This window comes from Phyllobates terribilis, unplaced genomic scaffold, assembly GCF_046119375.1.
Source record: "Phyllobates terribilis strain yellow unplaced genomic scaffold, ASM4611937v1 Scaffold_4__5_contigs__length_816908805, whole genome shotgun sequence".
NCBI lineage: Eukaryota > Metazoa > Chordata > Amphibia > Anura > Dendrobatidae > Phyllobates > Phyllobates terribilis.
The window spans coordinates 56,902,033-56,928,724 of NW_027362764.1; the positions used below are offsets into that span (position 1 = coordinate 56,902,033).

The window sequence follows — 26,692 nt, forward strand, 5'->3', positions numbered from 1 at the left end:
CTTTTCCATCACGGAGCTATATTTCCATCAATATTATTAGTGTGTTTTATTAGAGATTTGCTTGCTGTGTTTTATTAATGTTCTGCTTGCTCGTCAGTTTATATACACTAATTTTACTTGTAAAGTGTTCAGCTTCAAGAATCAATGTTTCCATTCAGTGACAGTAAGCAGAGGAAAACATGCTGGCTGGAACATAAGGCCTAACAAGAGATTGGCAAAGGTAAATGTAAATTTTGTTAATCTCATTAATATCTCAAGGGCCTTAAACCATTGTTCAAACAGAGACTGGGCCCATTGTGAGAGTGTTGAATGTAGATCCGGCGGAGCTGTCACCACAGGGAGTCTCACATGCAGACCCAGATGAAGGGGTCCACCTGAGAAAAATACCTCCACTAATACACACTTAGCTTTGGGGGGCAGTGTGAGAGCAGTTCTGCCCATTCAGGGGGCTGATCCCAGTGAAGGAGAAAAGAAGCCACATGTTTACTGGGGAGTTGGTGGAAAGATGCCGAAGGGATAGGATCTATGGCTGTGGACGTGGAGCCGATGGATGGATGGCTTACGGAGTGTTGGAGATCAGTACCGACTAAGCTGGATAATCGTGCTACAGTTGTGGATATGTCGTTTGGATTTACTGTATTTTTCGGACTATAAGACGCACCGGACTAAAAGACGCACCTAGGTTTTAGACGAGGAAATCATAAAAAAAAATGTAAGCAAAAAATGTGGTCATGATGCCCTGTTAAGGGGGAGGGGTTCTGCTGCTGACACTGTTATAGGGGTAATGTCCCCTAATTTTGTTACTATCCCCCATCCAGGTATATATGGCCCCCTCCTTCCTGTTATACGTGACACTCATCCCCATCCTGATATGCATAGCACCCCAATCCACCATCCTGGTATGCATGGCCCCCTCATCCCTCTTCCTGGTATGTATGGCACCCTTCATCCGGTTATGTATGCCCCCCCTCACATCCACCCTGGTATGTATGGCCCACTTCATCCCTGTATGTATAGCCCGCCTTATCCTGGTGTGTATGGCCCCCTTCATCCCTGTATATATGGCCCCCCTAATGCCTCATCCCTGTATGTATGGCCTCCCTAATGCCTCATCCCGGTATGTATAGCCCCCTCATCCAGGTATGTTTGACACCCCCTGATCACCGTCACGCTGCACAGAATAAAAATAAAACACTCATACTCACCTCCTCTCTCCTCCAGTGCGGTGTCATGCTTTGTGCCGGAATAGTCACTGCTCCCCACGCCGGGACTGCGTGCGTGGGGAGCAGTGACCACTCATTCTCCGTAATAGAGCGCACACTGTAGCTGCAGCGCGGCTCCTGCTGCGCTTGGCTGTCAGCGTGCCCGCTATTATAGGCCATGAATATTCATCACACCTATGGGAGTGGTGAATATTCATGGCCTTAAAAGCTATTAATATAAGCCTCCAGCTGTCTGCCTAGCCTTTGTTGGTTGTTAAAATAGGGGGACCCCACGTAAAAAAATTTCTGGAGGGTCTCCCATTTTAATAACCAGTAAAGGCTACGTATACAGCTGAGAGCTGATATTAATAGCCTGGGAAGCTCCATGGGTATTACCCCCTTCCCAGGCTATAAAAATCTACCCCCAGCTGTCCGCTTTCCCTCTGCCGGTTAATAAAATTAGGGGGGACCCCACGCCATTTTTTTCAGAAATTTATTAATTTAATGCTAAAATACATGTACAGTAAGCAACACGGTCACTGTACTAATTATATGTCACTGACATTTTTCTAACTATCTATTCTATGTATATGTATTCTCTCTGTTCTATAATGTCGGGTCCCTCTGTGGTTTTACTGTACGCGGCTGATGAATTGTCGGGTTTTCAAGGAGACCGGTGCTTAGAAATTGTACGGAACTCACATGCTCCAAGTGCCGTGCGATTCTTTTCTCGCACCCATTGACTTGCATTGGCGAGTCTTGTCCGAGATAAGCAGCAATATGCAGCATGCTGCGATTTTTTTCTCAGTCCGATTTCAGCTGAGAAAAAAATAAAATAAATCGCAGATGAGATGTAACCCATTGAATAACATTGGTCAGAGTGCAATCCAATTTTTTTTTTATCAGATTGCACTAATCTGTTTTTCTCGCAGATGAGTATGAGCCCTAAGGTGCTCACTAAAATCTTGAAATTCCATAGTTTATGGGTTTTTTCCTCAAAGTGACATGGCAGCCATTCCAGTTTTAATAGAGTTTGTCACATATTTCTCCTGGATGGAAAAATCTTCCAAGCAATACTAACACGCCAAACAAGACCTTTTACAGCCATACCTCACCTCACCTTGCCCCTTTTTTTTTTACAACACTTTTTTAACCCTTGAATGTGCAATGGGAGGTCGGGCTAAATCACAATATCAAGTGCAATCATACCATGCCCGGGAAACCTGTTTTTTGGAGGCTTCTGATGTCCTGAGAACATTGTCTCTCCATTCCTAATGGTGCTAGTACAGATCACCAAAGACAGCGCCATCTTCAAGGCTTAAGCATGTTCGGATATTTTATTACTACTTCCACTCCTGTATAAGAGATTGTAGCAAGCTCAACGTTAACGAAGATGCAAGATTGGGTTGCTTAATTATCTGAGATGGGACTAAAACTCATTTGTCCTCAGCCCATAGTTGGTTTAGTGGCCACACTAAGGTCTACAAAAAGTTTCAACATGGGTTAAGGGGGCCAAAGAATTCAGCAGAGAACCTCATCCATTTGAGAAAGGTCTCAGTTTAAACTGGGATCCGGTAGTTTAGAAATGTCAGGACATTACAAATGGAATGTGATAAATTAGTTAAAACTTCAAGGATCACACCAATCGCTGAGAATCCGGGTCCTCACCGATCATATTGATCTGGTAGTCTAAAAATATCAGAACCCGTCACAAATGGAATTTGATAAAGTAGCTAAAACGTCACGGATCGAAGTGATTGCTGAGAATCAGGATCCGATAGATCATAGTGATCTGGCGATACAGAAATATCAGGGCTAGTGTTGAGCGAGTATGTCTCATTAACCCTTTCGGCGAGCATGCTCAGGTGCTTGCTGAGTATTTTGGCGTGCTCTGCATTTCTTTTACTGTCACCGCAGCTGACAGGCAATCCCTGCATGTGTCACAGCTGTCTAACAGCCGTGACAACTGTAAAAGAAATGCCGAGCACGCCAAAATACTCGGCGAGCATGCTCGGGTTAATGAGGCATACTCGCTCAACACTAATCCGGACCCCTCGCAAATGGAATTTGATAAATTAGTAAAACTTAAAGAATTGTACTGATGGCCAAGAATCTGGATTCCCACTGATCATAATGATCTGGAATTACAGAAATGTCAGAAGTCGTTACAAATAAAATTTGAAAAATCAGTTAAAACTTCACGGATCGCAGTGATTGCTGAGATTTCGGACCCCACTGATCATAATGACCTAATTGTCCAGGAATGTCAGGAACCGTCACAAATAGAATCTGATAAATCAGTTAAAATTTCAAGGATCACACCGCTCACTGAGAATCTGGATCCCCACCAATCACAGCGATCCTTGAAGTTTTAGCTAATTTATCAAATTTAGTTTGCGACGGGTCCTAATGTACCTCGACCGCCAGATGCCGGTTTAAACACATTTTGCTGTGTATACATTCAGTTTAATTTGCAGCTTCAGCATTTAGCATCCACATACTGAATTAGAGAGCAGAAATCCGCCACCCAGGGGAGGTTGTCTGTGAGGTTTTTCGCCGTCCTGTAATATTCTCCTGTTCATCACTGTTTGTCAGCACTGGGGGTCTCGGGCACAGAACTTCCTGTTTTTCGGGGCACACATGTTCCTGATATTATGGTTAGGATGCTTATTATTTTACAAACGTTAACTCTTTTCCAGACTTCCCCTGTGACTTGCAGAACACTATGAAGAATGTTGTGTGGGTGATAAAACAGATGACTTTAATACACAGAATTGTGTGTAAATCTGGGATATAAATGGGCATGGGGAAGCTTTTATTTTGGCTTTTTCTTAAAGAAATACTTCATTGTGCTCATAGGATAGAAATATTAGATAACCGCAAACTTAAAAAGGTGACATCAGCAGACAACAGCTGTTTTGCGACTTCCTGTAGTCAATGCAATAATCTAAAAATGGCGATACACATGCGATAGCTGACTCTATACACATGAGCACTCAGTTTGACAGAAAGTTCATGTGTTTTCAGTGAGCAGAGGAGAGAAAGCCGCTGCCAGAAAGCACTGCCAGCAGCTTACCCCCTGAAAATAAAAGGATTGCGTGTCTGAAATTCAACTGCTCGATCGTTCTCATGGTTTGAATTTCAACTGCTTGATCGTTCTCATTGTTTGAATTCCAACTGCTCTATCATCCTCGGTGTTTCAATTTCAACTGCTCGATCTTCCTCGGTGTTTCAATTTCAACTGCTCGATCATCCTCGGTGTTTCAATTTCAACTGCTCGATCTTCCTCGGTGTTTCAATTTCAACTGCTCGATCATCCTCGGTGTTTCAATTTCAACTGTTCGATCATCCTCGGTGTTTCAATTTCAACTGTTCGATCATCCTCGGTGTTTCAATTTCAACTGTTCGATCATCCTCGGTGTTTCAATTTCAACTGCTCGATCTTCCTCGGTGTTTCAATTTCAACTGCTCGATCTTCCTCGGTGTTTCAATTTCAACTGCTCGATCATCCTCGGTGTTTCAATTTCAACTGCTCGATCATCCTCGGTGTTTCAATTTCAACTGCTCGATCTTCCTCGGTGTTTCAATTTCAACTGCTCGATCATCCTCGGTGTTTCAATTTCAACTGTTCGATCATCCTCGGTGTTTCAATTTCAACTGTTCGATCATCCTCGGTGTTTCAATTTCAACTGCTCGATCATCCTCGGTGTTTCAATTTCAACTGTTCGATCATCCTCAGTGTTTGAATTTCAACTGCTCGATCGTTATTATAGTTTGAATTTCAACTGCTCGATCGTTATTATAATTTGAATTTTAACTGCTTGATCGTTCTCGGTGCTTGAATTCCAACTGCTCTATCATCCTCATTGTTTGAATTTCAACTGCTCAATCATTCTTGGTGTTTGTATTCCAACTGCTCGATCATTCTCATTGTTTGAATTCCAACTGCTCGATCATCCTCAGTGTTTCAATTTCAACTGTTCGATCATCCTCAGTGTTTCAATTTCAACTGTTTGATCATCCTCAGTGTTTCAATTTCAACTGCTCGATCATTCTTGGTGTTTGACTTTCAACTGCTCGACTATTCCTTCTCCATACACATGAGATAGAAATAGGCGAATTTCACTGACTTTTATCTAATGTGAATGGGGGCTTTAAAACTTTAAACATATTGAATGTGTCTCTAAAAGGGTATACATCGAGACTCTCAGAGGTACTGATACTCAACACAATATATGATCATAAACTTGGGGGTACATTGATGACAGTATTTCAGTAGGGGACACATTGAAGAGGTTTTCTGAGATCCTAAAAAATTGTCAAGAGGGATATGAAATAAAATAACTTATATTCACCTTTTAAAGAGAATCTGTCACCAGGTTTTTGCTACCTCATCTGAGAGCACATAATCTAAGAAAAGAGACCCTGATTCCAACAATGTATCACTTTGTTTACTGCGTGTTGTGACACAAGAGTTTTTAGATGTAGCAGAGCTCAAAAGCTGACCCCACCCACACCACAGCTTTTTGTGTATATTGTGTATTGCCAGTAAGCTGCTTATCAGAGGAGGGGGGTTGGTCGGACCAGGGCTCACAAGAACTGTAGTTCAGGCAGTGATAATCTCCTGGTGATAAAACATTCATTGTATTGAAACCACAGCCCACAGACAAATAAGTGACACATCCCTGAAATCTAAATCTCAGCCCCTACCTCATACTGTCTTCAGATTACATACCAAAAACCTGATGACAGATTCCCTTTAATTTGCTCCCTACTCCAATGTTGTCAGTCTTTATTGCCATCCCCGTATACCCACATGAACACTGCTGCCAATCACTGGCCTCAGCAGCCTCATGCCATACACTATTTAGGTCAGTGATTGGCTGCAGCAGTCACATAAGTAGAAAGGGCTTTATTGCAACAGACAAATAAACAGAGACAGACAGATAAAAAGACAGCTATACAGAGATAGAAAGATAAATAGATAGCAAGTAAAAATCTTGATAATCAGAAGTAACTGAACAAAAAAGAATATCTCCAGGGTCCTCCTTAATTTAAGAACCTCTTTGCATCAGGTCTTCATTCTGAATAAGGCCATATTTACGGCAGTGCTGGAGGCTCCGGCGCAAAAATGCTGCACATGGCACTATTTATCTGTTAACATGATGGCCTCCATGATGGAAACATACCACCCCTGCTTAGGCCCCCTTCACATGTCCGTTTTTCACGACCTTGTGAAAATTTCTGCTCTTCAGCATGAGCGCACGCATCAGACCAGCGTTCATGCTGAAGAGCATATTTCACACAGATGAATTACAGCGTGGGACACTATGGATTCTTGACACGTTGGACAGGTGATGGATATGGTTGTTATTTATTTTTTATTTTTTTTTACAGGGGACAATGGCTTCAGGGAATTAGGCGTTAGATAAGTATAACAGTGTTTGTTTGTTTTTAAATAAATGTGGTCTTGATTTTTGTTTCAAATAAAGGAATTTTTACAGGCCATGTCTTTATTTACAAACTTTTTTACTATGGGGTTAGTAATGGGGGTGTTTATAGACGCCACTCCATTACTAACCTGGGCTTCAAGTCAGCTGCCAATACAAGGCTGACATGAAACCCAACCCTATTACCCCACTTGCCACCATATCAGAGCAAGTGGGAAGAGCGAGGCTAAGTGCCAGAATTGGCACATCTTATTGATACGCCATTTCTGGGGCCACTGAGGGCTGATATTATTAGCCTTTAGAGGGGGCCAGGATCCATGGCCCCTTCCCTGGCTATTAATATCAGCTCACAGCTGTTTGTTTAGCCTTTGCTGGTTAGATTTTATAGGGGGACCCCACACATTTTTTTGGGTGGGGTCCCCCTATAATCTAGTCAGTAAACGCTAAGCAAACAGCTGTGGGCTGTTATTAATAGCCAGGGAACATTTTTGGTTAATGGCCCCTTCCCTGGCTAGCAATATCAGCCCCCAGTGGTCAGACCATGACATATTTTTTTTATTTAATTCTTCATTTTACACAGGATGTACTCAGCGGGAGCTGAATACAACTCCCAGCATTGTCTCAATGACAATGATGAGGTTTACCTTCAGAAGTCGGCGCCTGGGATCAGCACGAGCTGTACTGCTTTTCTCAGGCGCCGGTACATGTCACATGAACATATGGACGGCACACGGATGAGTCATACAGACACATGGATGTCACACGGGTGTCACATACGGACACGGATCTCACCAGTACTGTTTTTTCCTGTACAGGAAACACCAGGACGTGTAAAGGTAAAGGAGGACTTAAGAGCATATAAAAGTTGTTACAATGCATTTGCAATTAAATGAAATAAAAAGAAAAAACAATTATGCAACTTTGCAAACAGTCAATCAAAAATGTCCAATGCTTTTTTTGCACGCAGCACCTATGCAGACCGATGTGTCTCAATAGTTAAAGACATTCAAACTTTGTAGTCTAATCCTGCAGTTATGCTCCTTTAGATGCCATCTGCTTCTTGCTATTATGCCTTTAGTATGTTAGCAAATAGGTTACAATACGACTTCAGAACCAGACTACACAGGGCTTGTTTGTAGTCTGTTACCGTGGAAACACGTGGATCTGTATAACAGCTGTAAACACTAAAATTATGACAATTTTAGTTAAGGCTATTTAAAAACTCGGTAAATTTCTATCTTTGAACTCATCAGAGCAATAAAAAAAAGTAGTATTACAAATAGTGGAGAATCCCTTTAGACCTAGAGGCCTCTGGCTATATATCGCTGAGGCTAGTGACTGGCTGCAGACTGGTATATGGAGCAGCAGGGATGCAGAGCTGGAATGGAGGGCAAGTATTATTTCTTTCATTTAGAAGTTATGCTGCATTTATCATAACTTGGAAAACCCCTTTAAGCCTCGATAACATCAAAAATGATAATTTTAAAGTGTATTTTTCGGAGGAGAGATGAGTGTGTAGTATTTTTTCTATGCCCATGGACATAATATAGATTATAGTTACACTTTAAGGGCACTTTTGGCTTTCTACATACAAAGAAATGTCTCATTGTCATACTGACAAAACATCACACATTAGTGCTGCCGACACCATCTGGCTTATCTAATGGTGGAAATTCCCTTTAAGATGATTCGCTGATCATGACCTCTAATAAGTGAAACTGATCTGTCATTTAACTCAGTTTCTTCTGAATTTTACTCCATTCCCAGATACTTAAGATTTCAGACAATTATAATCATGGAAATCATTTATATTAAAATACAGGGACAATCGTCAACAATGTCTTGGCTCCTGTTCTGACACATTTCCATTGCTCCGTATATGGATTTAATTCCAAAAAAAGCTTGTTGCTGTCTTTCCTGTTCCTGAAGAGTCACCAGTGACCCCAGGAGAATACAGGAATTTTTCTTCATGTTATCACCCTTCTTACCAATCATAGGATGTTATTGTCTTTTTTTGTCCCTGTACAGCCACCAGTGAACCCAGGGGAATACAGGAACTTTTCTTCATGTTATCACCCTTCTAACCAATCATAGCCTGTTTCGATCTTTTTTGTCCCTGTTCAGCCACCAGTGAACTCAGGGGAATACAGGAACTTTTCTTCATGTTATCACTCTTCTTATCAATCATAGCCTGTTAGTGCCATTTCTGTCCCTGTACAGCCGACAGTAAGCCTAGGGAAATACATTAACTGTTCTTCATCACCCTTCTTACCAATCACATCCTGATTCTGTTTTTTTCTGTTCCTTTACACCCAAAAAAGACACCAGTGGAATACAGGAACTTTTCTTCAAGTTATCACCCTTCTTACTAATCATAGCCTGCAACGATCACCTGTTCCCCAAACAGCTTTGCAGAGATCTAGGGGAGATACAGGAACTTTTTGAACTCACTCCCTATTTATAGTTAACAATGAACAATTTGGGAGGAATCCAGGAACATTTCATCATGTTATCACCCCGTATTTCCATTCAGAGAGAATATGTGCCCTCTGTCATTTTAGGAAAGGTATTAGAATGTGAGCAGTCACAAATCTAATCACTCTGAACGTAATCAGACCATTTGTCGACCATCTCCATTACGTACATGCCATCTGAATCATGGAGATTTTGGTCTATTTGGTGCTAGTGAAAATGTATGAACTCTGCACATCCTAAACGTATATATTTATTAGATAAAGCATCTTAGGTTCTGCTTAGGTCAGATTTATAGCCACAAGCATGGCATTTTAGACTTTTTTTTTTAAAGTTACACTTTCATTAAAAATTGCATGAAGGTCCACATGATTATATAATGCAGGGTAGCACTGGATTGTCTGGGATAGGTCTGTTTTCATTGTATCTCGTTTATGTATGTATTTTATTCATATTTTTGGATCTCCATAAAGATTATATTTTTGACACTGAGCTGGTTGTAGTAATATTTTCACAATGTACCCTATTGGCAATGGCCATATTTTTACACCCCCATTCTATTTTATAATCCAGGTTTTGTTTGCGTTTGTCAAAAAAGTGTGTAAATCTTTTTCTATTGTCACAATACATCTAAAATGTATTATCTAGACATGAATGGATAGATTTGTGGGACCAGGTCCAGGTCGGTGGTACCTGACAGCTAGACGGGAGGCCTGTGAATCCCTTACCTTCCGGTGTCCCCGTAGCTGGATTTCATTTATCAGGGCTAGCATGACATCAACGACGTGACATCACACCAGCCCCGGGTAATCAAAAGCCAAAGAGATCCACTCTAGTATTATTGTTTTGTTTCTTCAGCTTCTATGCAGACCTATGTGTTTTAATTGCAACAGACTACAAACTATTGTGTGCTGAAAATGGAGTTTATAGCCTTAAAAACACCCTTTAAGGGTGGCCTCTCACCAGGTCAAAAGAGGCCAGTTTTTTGCTATTTTATTCTCACTACTCCCCTGAGTATTCTGTTTTTTTCTTTTTTTAAATACGCCATATGGTTTCAGAGATATAGACCTTTCTATTTAGTTTGTCTAATTTACAAATTTCTATGGTCTTTACTAGGTGGGCGTGGCTGACATGATTCTCTTGTGGGCGTGACTTTATCCTGCTCTGCATTCTTCCCTGAGCCACGCCCCCTTGATAAAAAACCATAATTATAAAAATTAGCCCATATCTCCGGAACCGTATGGCGGATTTTAAAAAGAGAAAAAACTGAATACTCAGGATAGCAGTGGGAATAAAATAAGAGCAAAAATTGGACACTTTTGACCAAGTGACGGGTCCCCTTTAAACTGTGACTTTAACAGAAAAGTCTTAGAAATTAAAAGGACACCATTTTTCCCTAAGGTGTTTTAACAACTGAACATGAAAAAAAATGTAAAAAAAAAAAAATATATGAAAGAATTTTATATACGGTGTGGATTTCCATAGCTAGTACGGCTTAAATCTAATTAGGCCTGATCTCATAAAAGACCTCTATAAGGCGTCCTAGCATTTGTAAAAATATAGAACTCCTACTTTTACTTTTCCCGGATATTTATAATGACCTTGCAGGTTTCTTGAAAAATCAATATAACTGCGCAATCGAGTTTTACAGATGGTCATTTTAAGCGTAAGTATCCAGAATACGGCTGCAGCAGCCGCGAGTGCAAACACCTTCATGGAAAACACCTGCATAAATAATACCGCCATATCATTTTATAATGCCGTTTGTCAAACTCCTTAATGGTCTGCAGTGTGCTGGAATATTGAAGGCAGAATCGTCAAAATACTCAATAACCTCAACTATACCGTAGTGAAGAAAGACAGCAAATATCAATGCTCAATTATTTTTACAGGTTTGTAAAATTTTCAGATAAGCAATGGATCATGCCCAAGCCCCTTGTGTAAGGGAAGCGGGAACTGCAGCCACCTATGAAGATATATATGACTGCGCAGGAACAGGAAAAAAAACACACTGTTCTTCCGCTCAGACGCAATTGTGAAGACTGCAGCAGATCAACAGCTGATGATTGTCTGCAGCGGTCACATAGCATTGTTTGTGTGATGGGACCAGTGGGGCTCACAGGGCTGGGAGCAGAGAAGCAGCACCGGCATAGCCGGTAAGCATAGATTTATTTTTTTTTTTTTATTTATGCCCACCCTGGGCTGGACATTACTGGACCACCCCTTTAAAGGAGCTGACTAGTTTACATATACTATTTAAAAATGTAAAAATAGGCAACATACTAAAAAAATAAGAATGTTTTTTATTAACTATGTAAAATATGCCTGACGCTGTTTTATGCTGCAGCAATCTGGTACGAGCAGCAATCTGTCTGCCAGCAGCCACCACTAGAGGGAGCCTACTACACACTGTTTTATTTTAACATGTAAAATATTATGCTCCCCCTAGTGGTGACCACCGGCAGACACAATTTCATCAATCTAATCTATACCTATGAAGTGGATTTATACTGTAATCATAGCTCTGCCCCCCTAGAAAAGAATATTAATCGGGACTGATTTTCCAAGTTACCGTAATTTGACAGGTATTCATGGGAGAATATTTACTTTAAGATTTGAGAAGCTGAAAACGAAGATATGCGGAGAAAAAAAAAAGAAAGAATTGTACAATAGACTGAAAACTGCGAGAGGAAAAAAAGCGCACAAATATGCTAATCCAATAAAATGATAGCGAGTGCATAGAGCTCCAATAAAGAGATAAATGAATGGATAAAATACATTTTGCAGCCAGATACAGGAAACCACCATTATTATACTACATAGGAGCGAGCGAAGGAACCTCAATACAGGAAGCTGTTTAATACATATAATTACCTTATGAGAAAACATATATATAAAAATAATAAAATAATAATAATAATGCTATATAGAAATGAAATAAACACAAGAATAACATGCCTCTACCACTGCCACTAGGGGGAGCCTGCTGCTTATGCATTTATACTGCTCCAGCTGATTTAATTAAAACCTGTATGCTATGAGCCCCCCCTTGTGGTGACAAATGGCAGCAAGAATTTATGCTTTTAATTCCATGGCTGTAAAAGATTTAAATATCTAATTGTTATAAATATGCATCATGAATCAAAATAACCCATCATTATTAAATTAATACAGTGAATAAGACAGTGATAAAACTGGGGGAAGATTATTATTGGCTTTCATTAAGTACAAAAGTCGCAAATTTAGTTCATAGCAGGCGTAGATTCGCTTTTCTGGTGCATGGGCAGGAACATACCTCAAAAAAGTTGTTGCTCTTACTCCACTGTACTCAAGCAGTAAATGCCAGTCAATATCCCCACCATGATTGTCAGGGGGCATCTACTGCTACTGTTTCATTAGGGTTTTTAATGACACAGGCTGGATGTTTGGGGTTGTTGTCCTGCTGCAAAATAAATTTGGAGCCAATCAAATGCCTCCCTGATGATACTGCATGATGGATAAGTATTTGTGGTCAGTTAATCCCTTTATGACGTGTGCCATAATAGTACGACACGTCAGCTCCCTCCCTTTGGCTCTGCGAAGAAGGGGAGCAAAAAAAAGAAAACGCAAAAAAACGGAAAATGGCCCGGTCATTAAGGGGTTAAAAAACTGAGTGCAGCAGATGAAAGGCACATCATGCTTTTTCCTATTAAACTTTCTTTTGAAACTGGAAGATGTCCAGCAGTGCCATCAGCTCAGAACTGACAACAAGCAGCGAGACCCGGCTACATCCATCTACTGTTCAGAGAACTCTGGCCAGAAGTGGTCTGCATGGACGAATTGTGGCCAAAAACTAAGACCTTCTACATGGAGATCCGTCCAAGGGACTCAACGATGCACGGAAACATAGGAACTGGGGTGCAGAAAGTTGGCATCAGGTGCTCTGGAATGATGACCCAAAATGTGAAATATTTGGCTGTAATCGGAAGCAGTTTGTTTGCCTGAGAGCGGTACAATAATGAGGGTCTGCAGGGACAGTGAAGATGGTGGAGGCTCCTGCAAGTTTGTGGCTGCATTTCAACAAATGGAGTTGGAGATTTGGTCAGGATTAATGTTGCCCTCAGTGCTGAGAAATAGAGGCAGATACTTATCCACCATGTAATACCATCAGGGAGGCGTCTGATAGGCTCCAAATTAATTCAGCAGCAGAAGATCAGTGGTTAGTGTTCCAAGACGTTTGGAACAACCTCCCTGCCAAATTCCTTCAAAACTCATGTGCAAGTAACAAGTACCTAAAAAGAGTGATGAAAGCAAAGGGCGGTCACCAAATATTGATCTGATGTAGATTTCTCTTTTGTTCATTCACTTTGCATTTTTGTTAATAAAAATAAACTATTAACACTTCTAGCTTTAGAAGCGTCTTACTTTACAGAATTTTTTCCACACCAGCCTAAAACTTATACAAAGTACTGTATTAATATATTGTATGTGTGTGTGTATATATTAGTCATCGATTATCAAAAAAGAAAAATGTTCCGACTATATCTATATGCTTGTTATCGGCATCTTTCATTATACAGGTGCATCTCACAAAATTAGAATATCATCAAAAAGTTAATTTATTTCAGTTCTTCAATACAAAAAGTGAAGCTCCTATATTATATACAGTCATTACACACAGAGGGATCTATTTCAGGTGTTTATTTCTGTTAATGTTGATGATTATGGCTTACAGCCAATGAAAACACAAACATCATCATTATCTCAGTAAATTAGAATAATTAACAAAAAACACCTGCAAAGGCTTCCAATGCGTTTAAAAAGGTCCCTTATTCTGTTTCAGTAGGCTCCACAGTCATGGGGAAGACTGCTGACTTGACAGATGTTCAGAAGGCAGTCACTGACACACTCCACAAGGAGGGTAAGCCACAAAAGGTCATTGCTAAAGAAGCTAGCTGTTCACAGAGTGCTGGATCCAAGCATATTAATGGAAAGTTGAGTGGAAGGAAAAAGTGTGGTAGAAAAAGGTGCAGAAGCAACTGGGATAATCGCAGCCTTGAAAGGATTGCTAAGAAAAGGTCATTTGAAAATTTGGGGAGATTCACAAGGAGTGGAGTGCTGCTGGAGTCATTGCTTCAAGAGCCACCACACACAGACGTATCCAGGACATGGGCTACAAGTGTCACATTCCTTGTGTCAAGCCACTCATGACCAATAGACAACGCCAGAAGTGTCTTACCTGGGCCAAGGAGAAAAAGACCTGGACTGTTGCTCAGTGGTCCAAGATGTTGTTTTCAGATGAAAGTAAATTTTGCATTTCATTTGGAAATCAAGGTCCCAGAGTCTGGAGGAAGAGTGGAGAGGCCACAATCCAAGCTGCTTGAGGTCTAATGTGAAGTCTCCACAATCAGTGATGGTTTGGGGGCCATGTCATCTGCTGGTGGAGGTCCACTGTGTTTTATCAAGACCAAAGTCAGCGCAGCCGTCTACCAGGACATTTTACAGCACTTCATGCTTCCCTCTGCCAACAAGCTTTTTGAAGATGGAAATGTCATTCTCCAGCAGGACTTGGCCCCTGTCCACACGGCCAAAAGTACCAATACCTGGTTTACACAACAGTATCACTGTGCTTGATTGGCAGCAAACTCGCCTGACCTTAATCCCATAGAGAATCTATTATAGAGAATCTATGGGGTATTGTCAAGAGGAAGATGAGAGACACCAGACCCAACAATGCAGACGAGCTGAAGGCTGCTATCAAAGCCACCTGGGCTTCCATAACACCTCATCAGCCACAGGCTGATCCCTCCATGCCACAGGCTGATCCCTCCATGCCACAGGCTGATCCCTCCATGCCACATTGCCGCATTGATGCAATAATTGATGCAAAAGGAGCCCGACCAAGTATTGAGGGCATTTACTGAACAGACATTTCAGTAGGACAACATTTTGGATTTTAAAACCATTTTTCAAGCTGTTGTTATAAAGTATTCTAATTTACTGAGATAATGACTTTTGTGTTGTCATTGGCTGTAAGCCATAATCATCAACATTAACAGAAATAAACACATGAAATAGATCACTCTGTGTGTAATGACTCTATAGAATATAGGAGTTTCACTTTTCGTGTTGAAGAACTGAAATAAATTAACGTTTTGATGATATTCTAATTTTGTGAGAAGCACCTGTATTTCTGCACAGCTGCAGGATGACTTTGCATAGCAGCAAGTTTGTGAACATTCTCTGAGAGAATTGACCAGTTCCCAGGAAGTGAACAGCCAATATTCACAAATCATCTAATTATAAGAGTAAATGTCATGTGAAAAAAAGCATTAGAAGAAAAAAAAAAACCTTGATAAATATACGGATCAGTGAAATATGCACTTCATGCTGCTGCAGAAACTCATAATTTGCACCTCAGCTGCTGCAGAACCTCATAATTCAAACCTCAGTTACTGCAGAACCTCATAATACACCTCAGCTGCTGCAGAACCTCATATTACACACCTCATTAGTTGCAGACCCTCATATTACACGCCTCAGCTGCTGCAGAACCTCATAGTTCACACCTCAGCTGCTGCAGAACCTCATAATTCAAACCTCAGCTGCTGCAGAACCTCATAATTCACACCTCATCTGCTGCAGAACACTTCAGTAGTTGCAGAACCTTATATTACACACCTCAGCTGCTGCAGAACTTCATAGTTCACACCTCAGCTGCTGCAGAACCTCAAAATAGAACCCTCAGCTGCCACAGAACTTACAGATTTGAACTTTTATATGATCACAAAACTCTAATATTCTTAGAATTTCCTGTAGGATGTATAATATATACATGCACACACTTATACCTTTACATATCCTATTAATATGGTTGATATGAATCAGATGTGCCACACATGTCTAATGACTAATCAGACGTTCGACATTATGAAGCGAGAAACCAGCAAAGAAAAAAAAAACGTAAGAAAAAGAAGTCGTCATTGTAATTTCAGGACATTCCCTCCAAAAAATCCCTTGTATAGTCACCTCCCTGAGTCATCATCCTTCACATAGTTCTGGTTCTGGTTTTCACCCATCTTGTCCTACTTCACAATGGCAAATCTCATAACATAACTGTGAAATAAAGGCGACAACCCCGGTGAGACGTGTCGTGGTGCCCATATAGGTTGTCACCCAACATTTCCAGAAATGAATACGCATAAACCAATGAAGGACATGTTTAATAACTTGATGAGGTGAAATCTTGAGGGGACATGTTTAAGAACTTGATGATATGAAATCATCAAAGAAAAAGAAAAAACAAGTCCAAGAGGTTCTGCAGCAGCTAAAATAAAACAATGTTTTTACCGTCAAGATCATGTTTTTTCGCCTTTTGAGATGAGCACGTCGTGAACTCCGATAGAAGAAGTGACCCGTTCTCACCTGACCACATTAGGATGCTCGAAGGTCTCTAGGTGTCGCAGCACCGCCACCTCCCGGATGGTGGACAGTGGCATCCCCTCTTCTCCAGTCTGTACTCGTACTCGCTTCAGGGCAACAAAGCGCCCTCCATTCTTCAGGTCCCGAGCCTTGAACACCTTGCCATATGCCCCCTCCCCGATCTCAGCCACACACTCATACTGTTGATCTGCCAGGCCGTCCTTCTCCATCGTCATCATCACCCTCGGAGGGGGAGGGAGGTCCAGGGACGAGATAGGAGCTCAAGATTGAAGCTTTACTCTATTCTTTCTTGTAATCCAGATATGGTCGAGGACTGTGATGGTCAGAAGAAGCTGGAGCTGCCCAGGACAGCTGCAGACAGAGCTGCGCACAGCTGGACGGAGAGATGCAGGAAGCAGCACATAGATAGCACCAGCCCAAGGAGATCACATTATCTGGAGGGAAGACACAGCGAAACGCGTGTGAACATCGTCAGAGTTGTTACGGTGCAATAACCAGTAAATTTACAATAAAAATATATTAGATCGTATTAATCCCTTTATGACCATTTTTGCTCTTTTCAATTTTTTCCGTCGACAGAGCCGTGTTACATTTTTTGCAGGTTGAGTTGTAGTTTTTCATGTTCACAATTCACTTTACCATATAATATACTGCAAAACGGGATCCAAAAATCCAAAAGAGGTGAAAGGGGAAGGGGGAACTCAATTCTGTTTTGTTTTTACGGCATTTAATCGGCGATACAATTCATCCAGTCAGTATGCTTATGGCGATACCGAACTTATAAGGGATTTTTTTTTGTATTTTAATGGCAAAACAAAAAAAAAAATTCAGGACTTTGGAAAAAAAAAAAACTTTGTGTAAAATTTTCTAATTCTTGTACGTTTTTTTGATTTTTTTAGCCAATGGAGCTGTGTAAGGGCATATTTTTGTGTGGCGAGATGACATTTTTATTGATACCATTTTAGGGCACATATGTTGTTTTGATGGCTTATTACAGCATTTTTTAAGAAAAGTGTGTCGGCCAGAAAACATCAATTCTGACATTTCGAAGGTTTTATATTTTGATAGATCGGACTTTTATACGATTGACGATACCAAATAGGTTTGTTTTTATTTTTTTACAGTGACAGAAGAGGTGACTGCATATGCGCCATTTCTTTCATGTCCGCTCGGCTTTATTTGGAACTCCCATAGCAGTGAATGGTGGAAGATGGCCCATGCACGGACGCCACTTCTGACACTGTCGGACATCAGTCCAAACGGGTTTCTCATGATTCTAATAAGTCCCAAAAGTGAGACCTGTATTTTAAGCTTATAGCATATCCTGTTGCTATGACATAAATGTCTGCCATAAGAAAACCCCCTTAATTCTCAAAAATACATAACTATATTTATATAAATCCCTTTACATAATGCTATAAAGTGCATTGTGTCTTGTTAATGTTGTTAAATTGGTGAACCAAATGACTGGAACCATAAAAACTAATTTTTTAAGCCAGTTTATACAGCGACGGATCAAAAATGCATCAGTATATATATATATATATATATATATATATATATATATATATATATATATATATATATATATATATATATATATTTGTAGAGATTCACTTGCTTTCAGGCAGCAGGTAAGGTAACAATCACACAGGCACGCATTTTCTTGTCCAAGCAGGAAGGTTTATTAACTCCATAAACTTCCAGCAGAAAGTAAAAACAAAGAGTCCATAGAGCAGTATGAGAAAACAGAGAGGTTCAGCAGCTCAATATTCAAAGTCCAATACTTGGCCCTTTGCAGAGTCTAAACAACATGTACAGGTCCTCCAATTTCCATACACAGGTCCTCCACCTTGCATCCACAGATCCAGGTGTTTGGACCTCCACTCCCAGACAAGAAATGAACAGCTCAGCTACTCCTCCTTGATTGGAAGGTGGGAATGACTAGTTCTGGCCATCTCAACTAATCATTCCTAAAAAACCTGGGCCTATATATTGGTCCTATTAACCCTCTCAGCACCTCCTATCCAGAACTCTGCCAGCTGCTTGTCTACATACCCTCCCCCTCTGCCCAAATCCAGGTGCTGGGCATCTTCACCCAACCAATCGTGAACCCCATCCTGCCAAGGCTTGACCAAGCAGATATCGCTTCATTTTCGTTGGTTGGTGAACTTTATAGTGGCCCTCACCAACACTTCATAGGTTCCTTGACACTTGGCGACGAAACTTGTTCCCCACGGTGGGCACCAACACCCGCACCCAATCACCAGGTTAAAATTCTTTCACCCAATCAACAGACTATACCCCCTGGATGATGCCTTGAGGAGACTCTCTTTTGCCTGGCCTGTCACCTTGATCCCTTGACATAACCGATCAATATGCCTAGCCAAGCACAGAACTGGAACACCAGTTCCCGGCTCCTGGGGAACAACATTTAGCACCCTCACTTTTCCCTGAGTATTTTTTTCTACCGAAGTCCCTTAGTTGGCTGGTCCCAAAGTTTCCCCTGGACACCTCCAGTTCAGAGATACTGGCTTGAGGGGATGCTTCCTCCTCCTTGTCGGCAACCAGTATTGACAACGGAAGCTCGTCGGCCATGGTCTGTGACGAGGTTTCTTCATCTCTGACCTGGTTATCAGCCGAGCTACTAGGTGGTACCATTTTCCCCACAAATCCCAAAACAGAGGAAAATCACGATTGACAATTACGGGATATAACAAGTCTTTGACTACTCCCACTTTGTGGGACACGGATCCATAGTCGGTGTCAATGTCGACCTGGGTCACATGAACGTTCTTGGCGTCTCCATGACTACACCTGATGCCTACCAGCTTCCCAGAGACTGGTACATGTGGAAGTATGGCCCCTACTCCCTGAGTCCAGAAGTCCTGTCACTAGGACACCGTTCAGTCATCCGGCATACCTGATGCCCCTCACTAGGATGAGGAACGGCGCTGCAGGAAGGGTGGGCGAAGTAAGAGCTGCGCCGGTGATGAAGACATAATCCTCCATCATTGTATACATGACTACCTATCCTAAGACCCTTCTACCAAAAATGGGTATATTGACACAATATGGCATAAATGTCTGGTAGATGCATCCATCTTAAGAAAGGGGCCACGCTCTTTTCCTTCAAGAGGTGGTCGAAAAAACCCATACAAATAAAAGGGAATTCTGACTACCTCTCCTGTAGGTTCCAATTACTGGGATCCGCATCTACCAAACATTTATGGCAATTCCTGTGGGGACTGGAATTCCCCTTTAAATAATAAATAATTATAAAGTAATGAATTCAAATAAAAATATTTAATATATAACAAAACTGATAAACTCATTCATTTATAGATATGAGTCCAGACCAGTAGCGCCATCCCGCTAGCCAGTCTTCCATATATAATAATAGAAAACTCTTCTTCATATCATTGGAATTGTCATTACAGAGCATACATCACACCAGATGACGAAAAAACAAAAAAAATTCAGCCAATTTCTTTGCAAATGAAAAAAACTATGGACCTTATTACTCATTTGCTGTTTTTTTTAACTCACTTTTTTTTAATGATATTCATTCTTTTTTGCATCAAATTCTTAATTTACTTGTTTTTAACCTTTTTTTTTTTTGCTACTTTTTACCGCAAAAAGTCACATGTTCGGCTAAGATGTCGCAAGATTTGCGCAAAAATTACTGATCTACATAAAATCATTCCGAGAGGGGCAAAAATTTTGCGACTTAAAAAGTTGTTATTGATGAATCAACTAAAAACATCTGGAAACCCCAAACCCTCACCACAAATGCAAACATAAAAAAAAACAAAAAAAAAACAAACAAGCGAACACATATAAAAAAAAAAGGCACAAACTAAAAGAAGAATACGGCTCAAATGAAAAACCAGCGAAAAACACAACAAAAAGGTGCAAATAATTAATCGGGTCCTATGATTTCATTTTCTTTGTTTTAGATTATGAATATAATAGAACTGTTCAACTGCGCCAGCACCCGGGACGCCAGTAGTTGGGGGCTCACATGAGGTTTCCGGCGATGCAGGCCCCCTTTAACCCTCAAAATTCTCCGAGCCTTAACGAAATGACGCATTTCACAGTATCATGGCTTTCTATGCAGACTAGGTCTCTCCTGTTCTTTGCAGATGTTACCGCGTGCCTGGACCTTTAAATGCATGCACGTTTTTTCAAGCATGAGGTCCCATTAACCCTTCATAGTCACCTTTCCCCGATCAACAATTATCTTTTTTTTTTCTGCACGATCGGTTTTTAAAAAAATCCATTTAGTCAGAGGGAGAAATCCTGAGGATTTCCCAACGTATTAGCGTATCGCGGCATCCGTCACCCATAGGCTACCATTATAAAACAATATATACATCTTTATCAATGGATGCCGTAAAAGGTATAGCACCCTATATGGGCCAAGAGGGCACTGTCACTGCTTCCATTGGGTTAACAGATACATCTGGAGTTTTTTTTGCTACTAGGAAAGCATGGTCACGTCTATGGGATCGAAACGCGTCACATCATTCCGTCGGAATTTTATTTAATGTCCTGATTAAAAATAAATATATCTTTTTTAGTAAGAATACACTTAGGGCTTGTTCACACGTAGCAGTTTCTCAGAGAAAAAAATGCTCACAATAACAGGGATTTTTTTTCATTTTTTTTTAAATGTCAACAATGTCAATTGTTTAGCTGTTATTAATACTTTTTTCCCCAGTAAGATAAAAGAAATTTAAAAAAAAGTTAAAAAAAAAGCAAAAAAAGTGCTGAATGAAAAAAAGCGTCAGTGATAGAAATGCGCGCTTATTACGCAGCGATGATCCGGATACGGACTGGCTTGCAGTAATGGTTATATGTAATGGGGCTCAGAAGCTGTGTGCAGAGCATTGCATGGTCATAAAGGGTTACAGAGCACATGGCATCCCCACAATGCAGTGTAGCACTGGTGCACAGGGTGGCACAGAGTATTTACCTGCAGCAGGGCAGAGCAGCAGCAGCAGCAGCACGGGGCATCCAAGTGTGGCAGAGCTGGGGGAGATCCGTCCTGCTGCTTACATGGTCGCTGCCGCAGAGCCCCGGCCGGGCCACACAGGTAGCTCCGCTCCGCTGTGCACAGCCATCCTCAGTGCAGCACAAGGGGCAGGGTCACCAGAGAGCGGGGGCTGCCGAGCTCCGGGCACCAGTGTGCAGCTGTCCCCTAGCAGCCGCCGCCGCCGCCGCCTCCTTCCTCTGCTCCTCGCTCTTTTTGTTGCAGCTTTTCCCACGCTGCTCAGTGTGACTTGACCCCACTTCAAAACTTTGACACAGCTTGTACATTTCCGCATTCCACCCCGACTACAAAGCGCCGCCGCCTCCTCCGCTGTCTGCGCCGCTCTCCCTGCAGATCCCGGGGCAGCGAGCACACGGCCGCGTCTGTATACGGCCCCGAGCACACGGCCGCGTCTGTATACGGCCCCGAGCACACGGCGGCGTCTGTATACGGCCCCGAGCACACGGCGGCGTCTGTATACGGCCCCGAGCACACGGCGGCGTCTGTATACGGCCCCGAGCACACGGCGGCGTCTGTATACGGCCCCGAGCACACGGCGGCGTCTGTATACGGCCCCGAGCACACGGCGGCGTCTGTATACGGCCCCGAGCACACGGCCGCGTCTGTATACGGCCCCGAGCACACGGCCGCTTCTGTATACGGCCCCGAGCACACGGCTGCGTCTGTATACGGCCCCGAGCACACGGCCCAGTCTGTATACGGCCCCGAGCACACGGCGGCGTCTGTATACGGCCCCGAGCACATGGCGGCGTCTGTATACGGCCCCGAGCACACGGCGTCTGTATACGGCCCCGAGCACACGGCGGCTTCTGTATACGACCTCGAGCACACGGCGGCGTCTGTATACGACCTCGAGCACACGGCCGTGTCTGTATTCTGCACCGAGCACACGGCGGCGTCTGTATACGGCCCCGAGCACACGACGGCGTCTGTATACGGCCCCGAGCACACGGCGGCGTCTGTATACGGCCCCGAGCACACGGCGGCGTCTGTATACGGCCCCGAGCACACGGCCGCTTCTGTATACGGCCCCGAGCACACGGCGGCGTCTGTATACGGCCCCGAGCACACGGCGGTGTCTGTATACGGCCCCGAGCACACGGCGGCGTCTGTATACGGCCCCGAGCACACGGCCGCGTCTGTATACGGCTCCGAGCACACGGCGGCTTCTGTATACGGCCTCGAGCACACGGCGGCGTCTGTATACGGCCGTGTCTGTATGCGACCCCGAGCACACGGCCGCGTCTGTATTCTGCACCGAGCACACAGCCGCGTCTGTATACTGCACCGAGCACATGGCCGCGTCTGTATACGGCTCCGAGCACACGGCGGCTTCTCTATACGGCCTCGAGCACACGGAGGCGTCTGTATACGGCCGTGTCTGTATGCGGCACCGAGCACACGGCCGCGTCTGTATTCTGCACCGAGCACACGGCCACGTCTGTATTCTGCAGCGAGCACACGGCCCAGTCTGTATATAGCAGCCAGCACACGGCCCAGTCTGTATATAGCAGCGAGCACACGGAAGCGTCTGTATACGGCCCCGAGCACACGGCCGCGTCTGTATACGGCCCCGAGCACAAGGCCGCGTCTGTATACGGCCCCGAGCACACGGCCGCGTCTGTATACGGCCCCGAGCACACGGCCGCGTCTGTATACTGCACCGAGCACACGGACGCGTCTGTATACGACCCCGAGCACACGGCCGCGTCTGTATATGGCCCCGAGCACACGGCCGCGTCTGAATACGGCCCCGAGCACACGGCAGCGTCTGTCTACGGCCCCGAGCACACGGCCGCGTCTGTATACGGCCCCGAGCACACAGCCGCGTCTGTATACTGCACCGAGCACACGGCCGCGTCTGTATACGGCCCCGAGCACACGGCCGCGTCTGTATACGACAGTGAGCACACGGCCGCGTCTGTATACGGCCCCGAGCACACGGCAGCGTCTGTCTACGGCCGCGTCTGTCTACGGCCCCGAGCACACGGCCGCGTCTGTATACTGCACCGAGCACACGGCCGCGTCTGTATACGGCAGCGAGCACACGGCCGCGTCTGTATACGGCCCCGAGCACACGGCCGCGTCTGTATACGGCAGCGAGCACACGGCCGCGTCTGTATACGGCCCCGAGCACACGGCCGTGTCTGTATACGGCCCGAGCACACGGCCGCGTCTGTATACGGCCCCGAGCACACGGCCGCGTCTGTATACTGCACCGAGCACACGGCCGCGTCTGTATACGGCCCCGAGCACACGGCCGCGTCTGTATTCTGCACCGAGCACACGGCCCAGTCTGTATATAGCAGCGAGCACACGGCCCAGTCTGTATATAGCAGCGAGCACACGAAAGCGTCTGTATACGGCCCCGAGCACACTGCCGCGTCTGTATACGGCCCCGAGCACACGGCCGCGTCTGTATACGGCCCCGAGCACACGGCCGCGTCTGTATACGGCCCCGAGCACACGGCCGCGTCTGTATACGGCCCCGAGCACACGGCCGCGTCTGTATACGGCCCCGAGCACACGGCCGCGTCTGTATACGGCAGCGAGCACACGGCCGCGTCTGTATACGGCCCCGAGCACACGGCCGCGTCTGTATACGGCCCGAGCACACGGCCGCGTCTGTATACGGCCCCGAGCACACGGCCGCGTCTGTATACTGCACCGAGCACACGGCCGCGTCTGTATACGGCCCCGAGCACACGGCCGCGTCTGTATGCGGCACCGAGCACACGGCCGCGTCTGTATTCTGCACCGAGCACACGGCCGCGTCTGTATTCTGCAGCGAACACACGGAAGCGTCTGTATATGGGAGCGAGCACACAGCCGCGTCTGTATATGGGAGCAAGCACACGGCAGCGTCTGCATACGGCCCAGAGCACACGGCCGCGTCTGCACACGACACCGAGCACACGGCAGCATCTGTATACGGCACCGAGCACACGGAAGCGTCTGTATGCGGCACCAAGCACACGGAAGCGTCTGTGTACGGCAGCGAGCACACGGCTGCGTCTGTATACGGCAGCGAGCACACGGCCGCGTCTGTATACGGCAGCGAGCACACGGCCGCATCTGTATACGGCAGCGAGCACACGGCCGCGTCTGTATACGGCAGCGAGCACACGGCCGCGTCTGTATACGGCAGAGAGCACACGGAAGCATCTGTATACTGCACCGAGAACACGGCCGCGTTTGTATACGGCAGCGAGCACACGGCCGCGTCTGTATACGGCAGCGAGCACACGGCCCAGTCTGTATATAGCAGCGAGCACACGGCCCAGTCTGTATATAGCAGCGAGCACACGAAAGCGTCTGTATACGGCCCCGAGCACACTGCCGCGTCTGTATACGGCCCCGAGCACACGGCCGCGTCTGTATACGGCCCCGAGCACACGGCCGCGTCTGTATACGGCCCCGAGCACACGGCCGCGTCTGTATACGGCCCCGAGCACACGGCCGCATCTGTATACGGCAGCGAGCACACGGCCGCGTCTGTATACGGCCCCGAGCACACGGCCGCGTCTGTATACGGCCCGAGCACACGGCCGCGTCTGTATACGGCCCCGAGCACACGGCCGCGTCTGTATACTGCACCGAGCACACGGCCGCGTCTGTATACGGCCCCGAGCACACGGCCGCGTCTGTATGCGGCACCGAGCACACGGCCGCGTCTGTATTCTGCACCGAGCACACGGCCGCGTCTGTATTCTGCAGCGAACACACGGAAGCGTCTGTATATGGGAGCGAGCACACGGCCGCGTCTGTATATGGGAGCAAGCACACGGCAGCGTCTGCATACGGCCCAGAGCACACGGCCGCGTCTGCACACGACACCGAGCACACGGCAGCATCTGTATACGGCACCGAGCACACGGAAGCGTCTGTATGCGGCACCAAGCACACGGAAGCGTCTGTGTACGGCAGCGAGCACACGGCTGCGTCTGTATACGGCAGCGAGCACACGGCCGCGTCTGTATACGGCAGCGAGCACACGGCCGCATCTGTATACGGCAGCGAGCACACGGCCGCGTCTGTATACGGCAGCGAGCACACGGCCGCGTCTGTATACGGCAGAGAGCACACGGAAGCATCTGTATACTGCACCGAGAACACGGCCGCGTTTGTATACGGCAGCGAGCACACGGCCGCGTCTGTATACGGCAGCGTCTGTATTCTGCACCGAGCACACGGAAGCGTCTGTATACGGCAGCAAGCACATGGCCGCGTCTGTATACGGCAGCGAGCGCACAGCAGCGTCTGTATACGGCAGCGAGCGCACGGCAGCGTCTGTATACGGCAGCGAGCGCACGGCGGCGTCTGTATACGGCAGCGAGCGCACGGCAGCGTCTGTATACGGCAGCGAGCGCACGGCGGCGTCTGTATATGGCCCCGAGCACACGTCTGTATTCTGCACGAAGCACACTGCTGCGTCTGTATACGGCAGCGAGCACACGTCTGTATACGGCAGTGAACACATGGCAGCGTCTGTATACGGCAGCGAGCACACGGTCGCGTCTGTCTATGTCAGCAAGCACACGTTTGTATTCTGCACCGAGCACACGGAATCGGCTGTATACAGCCCCGAGCACACGCCAGCGTCTGTGTACGGCAGCGAGCACACGCCAGCGTCTGTATACGGCAGCGAGCACACGCCAGCGTCTGTATACGGCAGCGAGCACACGCCAGCGTCTGTATATGGCAGCGAGCACACGCCAGCGTCTGTATACGGCCATGAGCACCCGCCAGCGTCTGTATACGGCAGAGAGCACACGCCAGCGTCTGTATACGGCAGAGAGCACACGCCAGCGTCTGTATAAGGCAGCGAGCACACGTCAGCGTCTGTATACGGCAGCGAGCACACGGCAGCGTCTCTATACTGCAGCGAGCACACGGCCGCGTCTGTATTCTGCACCGAGCACACGGAAGCGTCTGTATGCGGCAGCGAGCACACGTCTGTATACAGCAGCGAGCACACGGCCGCGTCTGTATACGGCAGCGAGCACACGGCCGCGTCTGTATACGGCAGCAAGCACACGGAAGCGTCGGTATACTGCACCGAGAACATGTCCGCGTCTGTATACTGCACC

The 26,692-nt window shown here is 45.4% G+C and overlaps 1 protein-coding gene across 1 annotated transcript in view; it reads right to left on the reverse strand.

The window, feature by feature from the left end:
• Positions 1-21,885, reverse strand: part of CDK6 (cyclin dependent kinase 6) — a 186,604-nt gene extending 164,719 nt beyond the window's left edge. Inside the window, exons 1-2 of the mRNA XM_073677376.1 lie at positions 21,525-21,885; positions 16,529-16,980 (exon numbers count right to left, since the gene is read on the reverse strand). Of these exons, the coding sequence (XP_073533477.1) occupies positions 16,529-16,764 (236 nt within the window). The 5' untranslated portion in view covers positions 16,765-16,980; positions 21,525-21,885. The remainder of the gene's footprint in view (positions 1-16,528; positions 16,981-21,524) is intronic.
• Between the last annotated feature and the right edge of the window lie 4,807 nt (positions 21,886-26,692).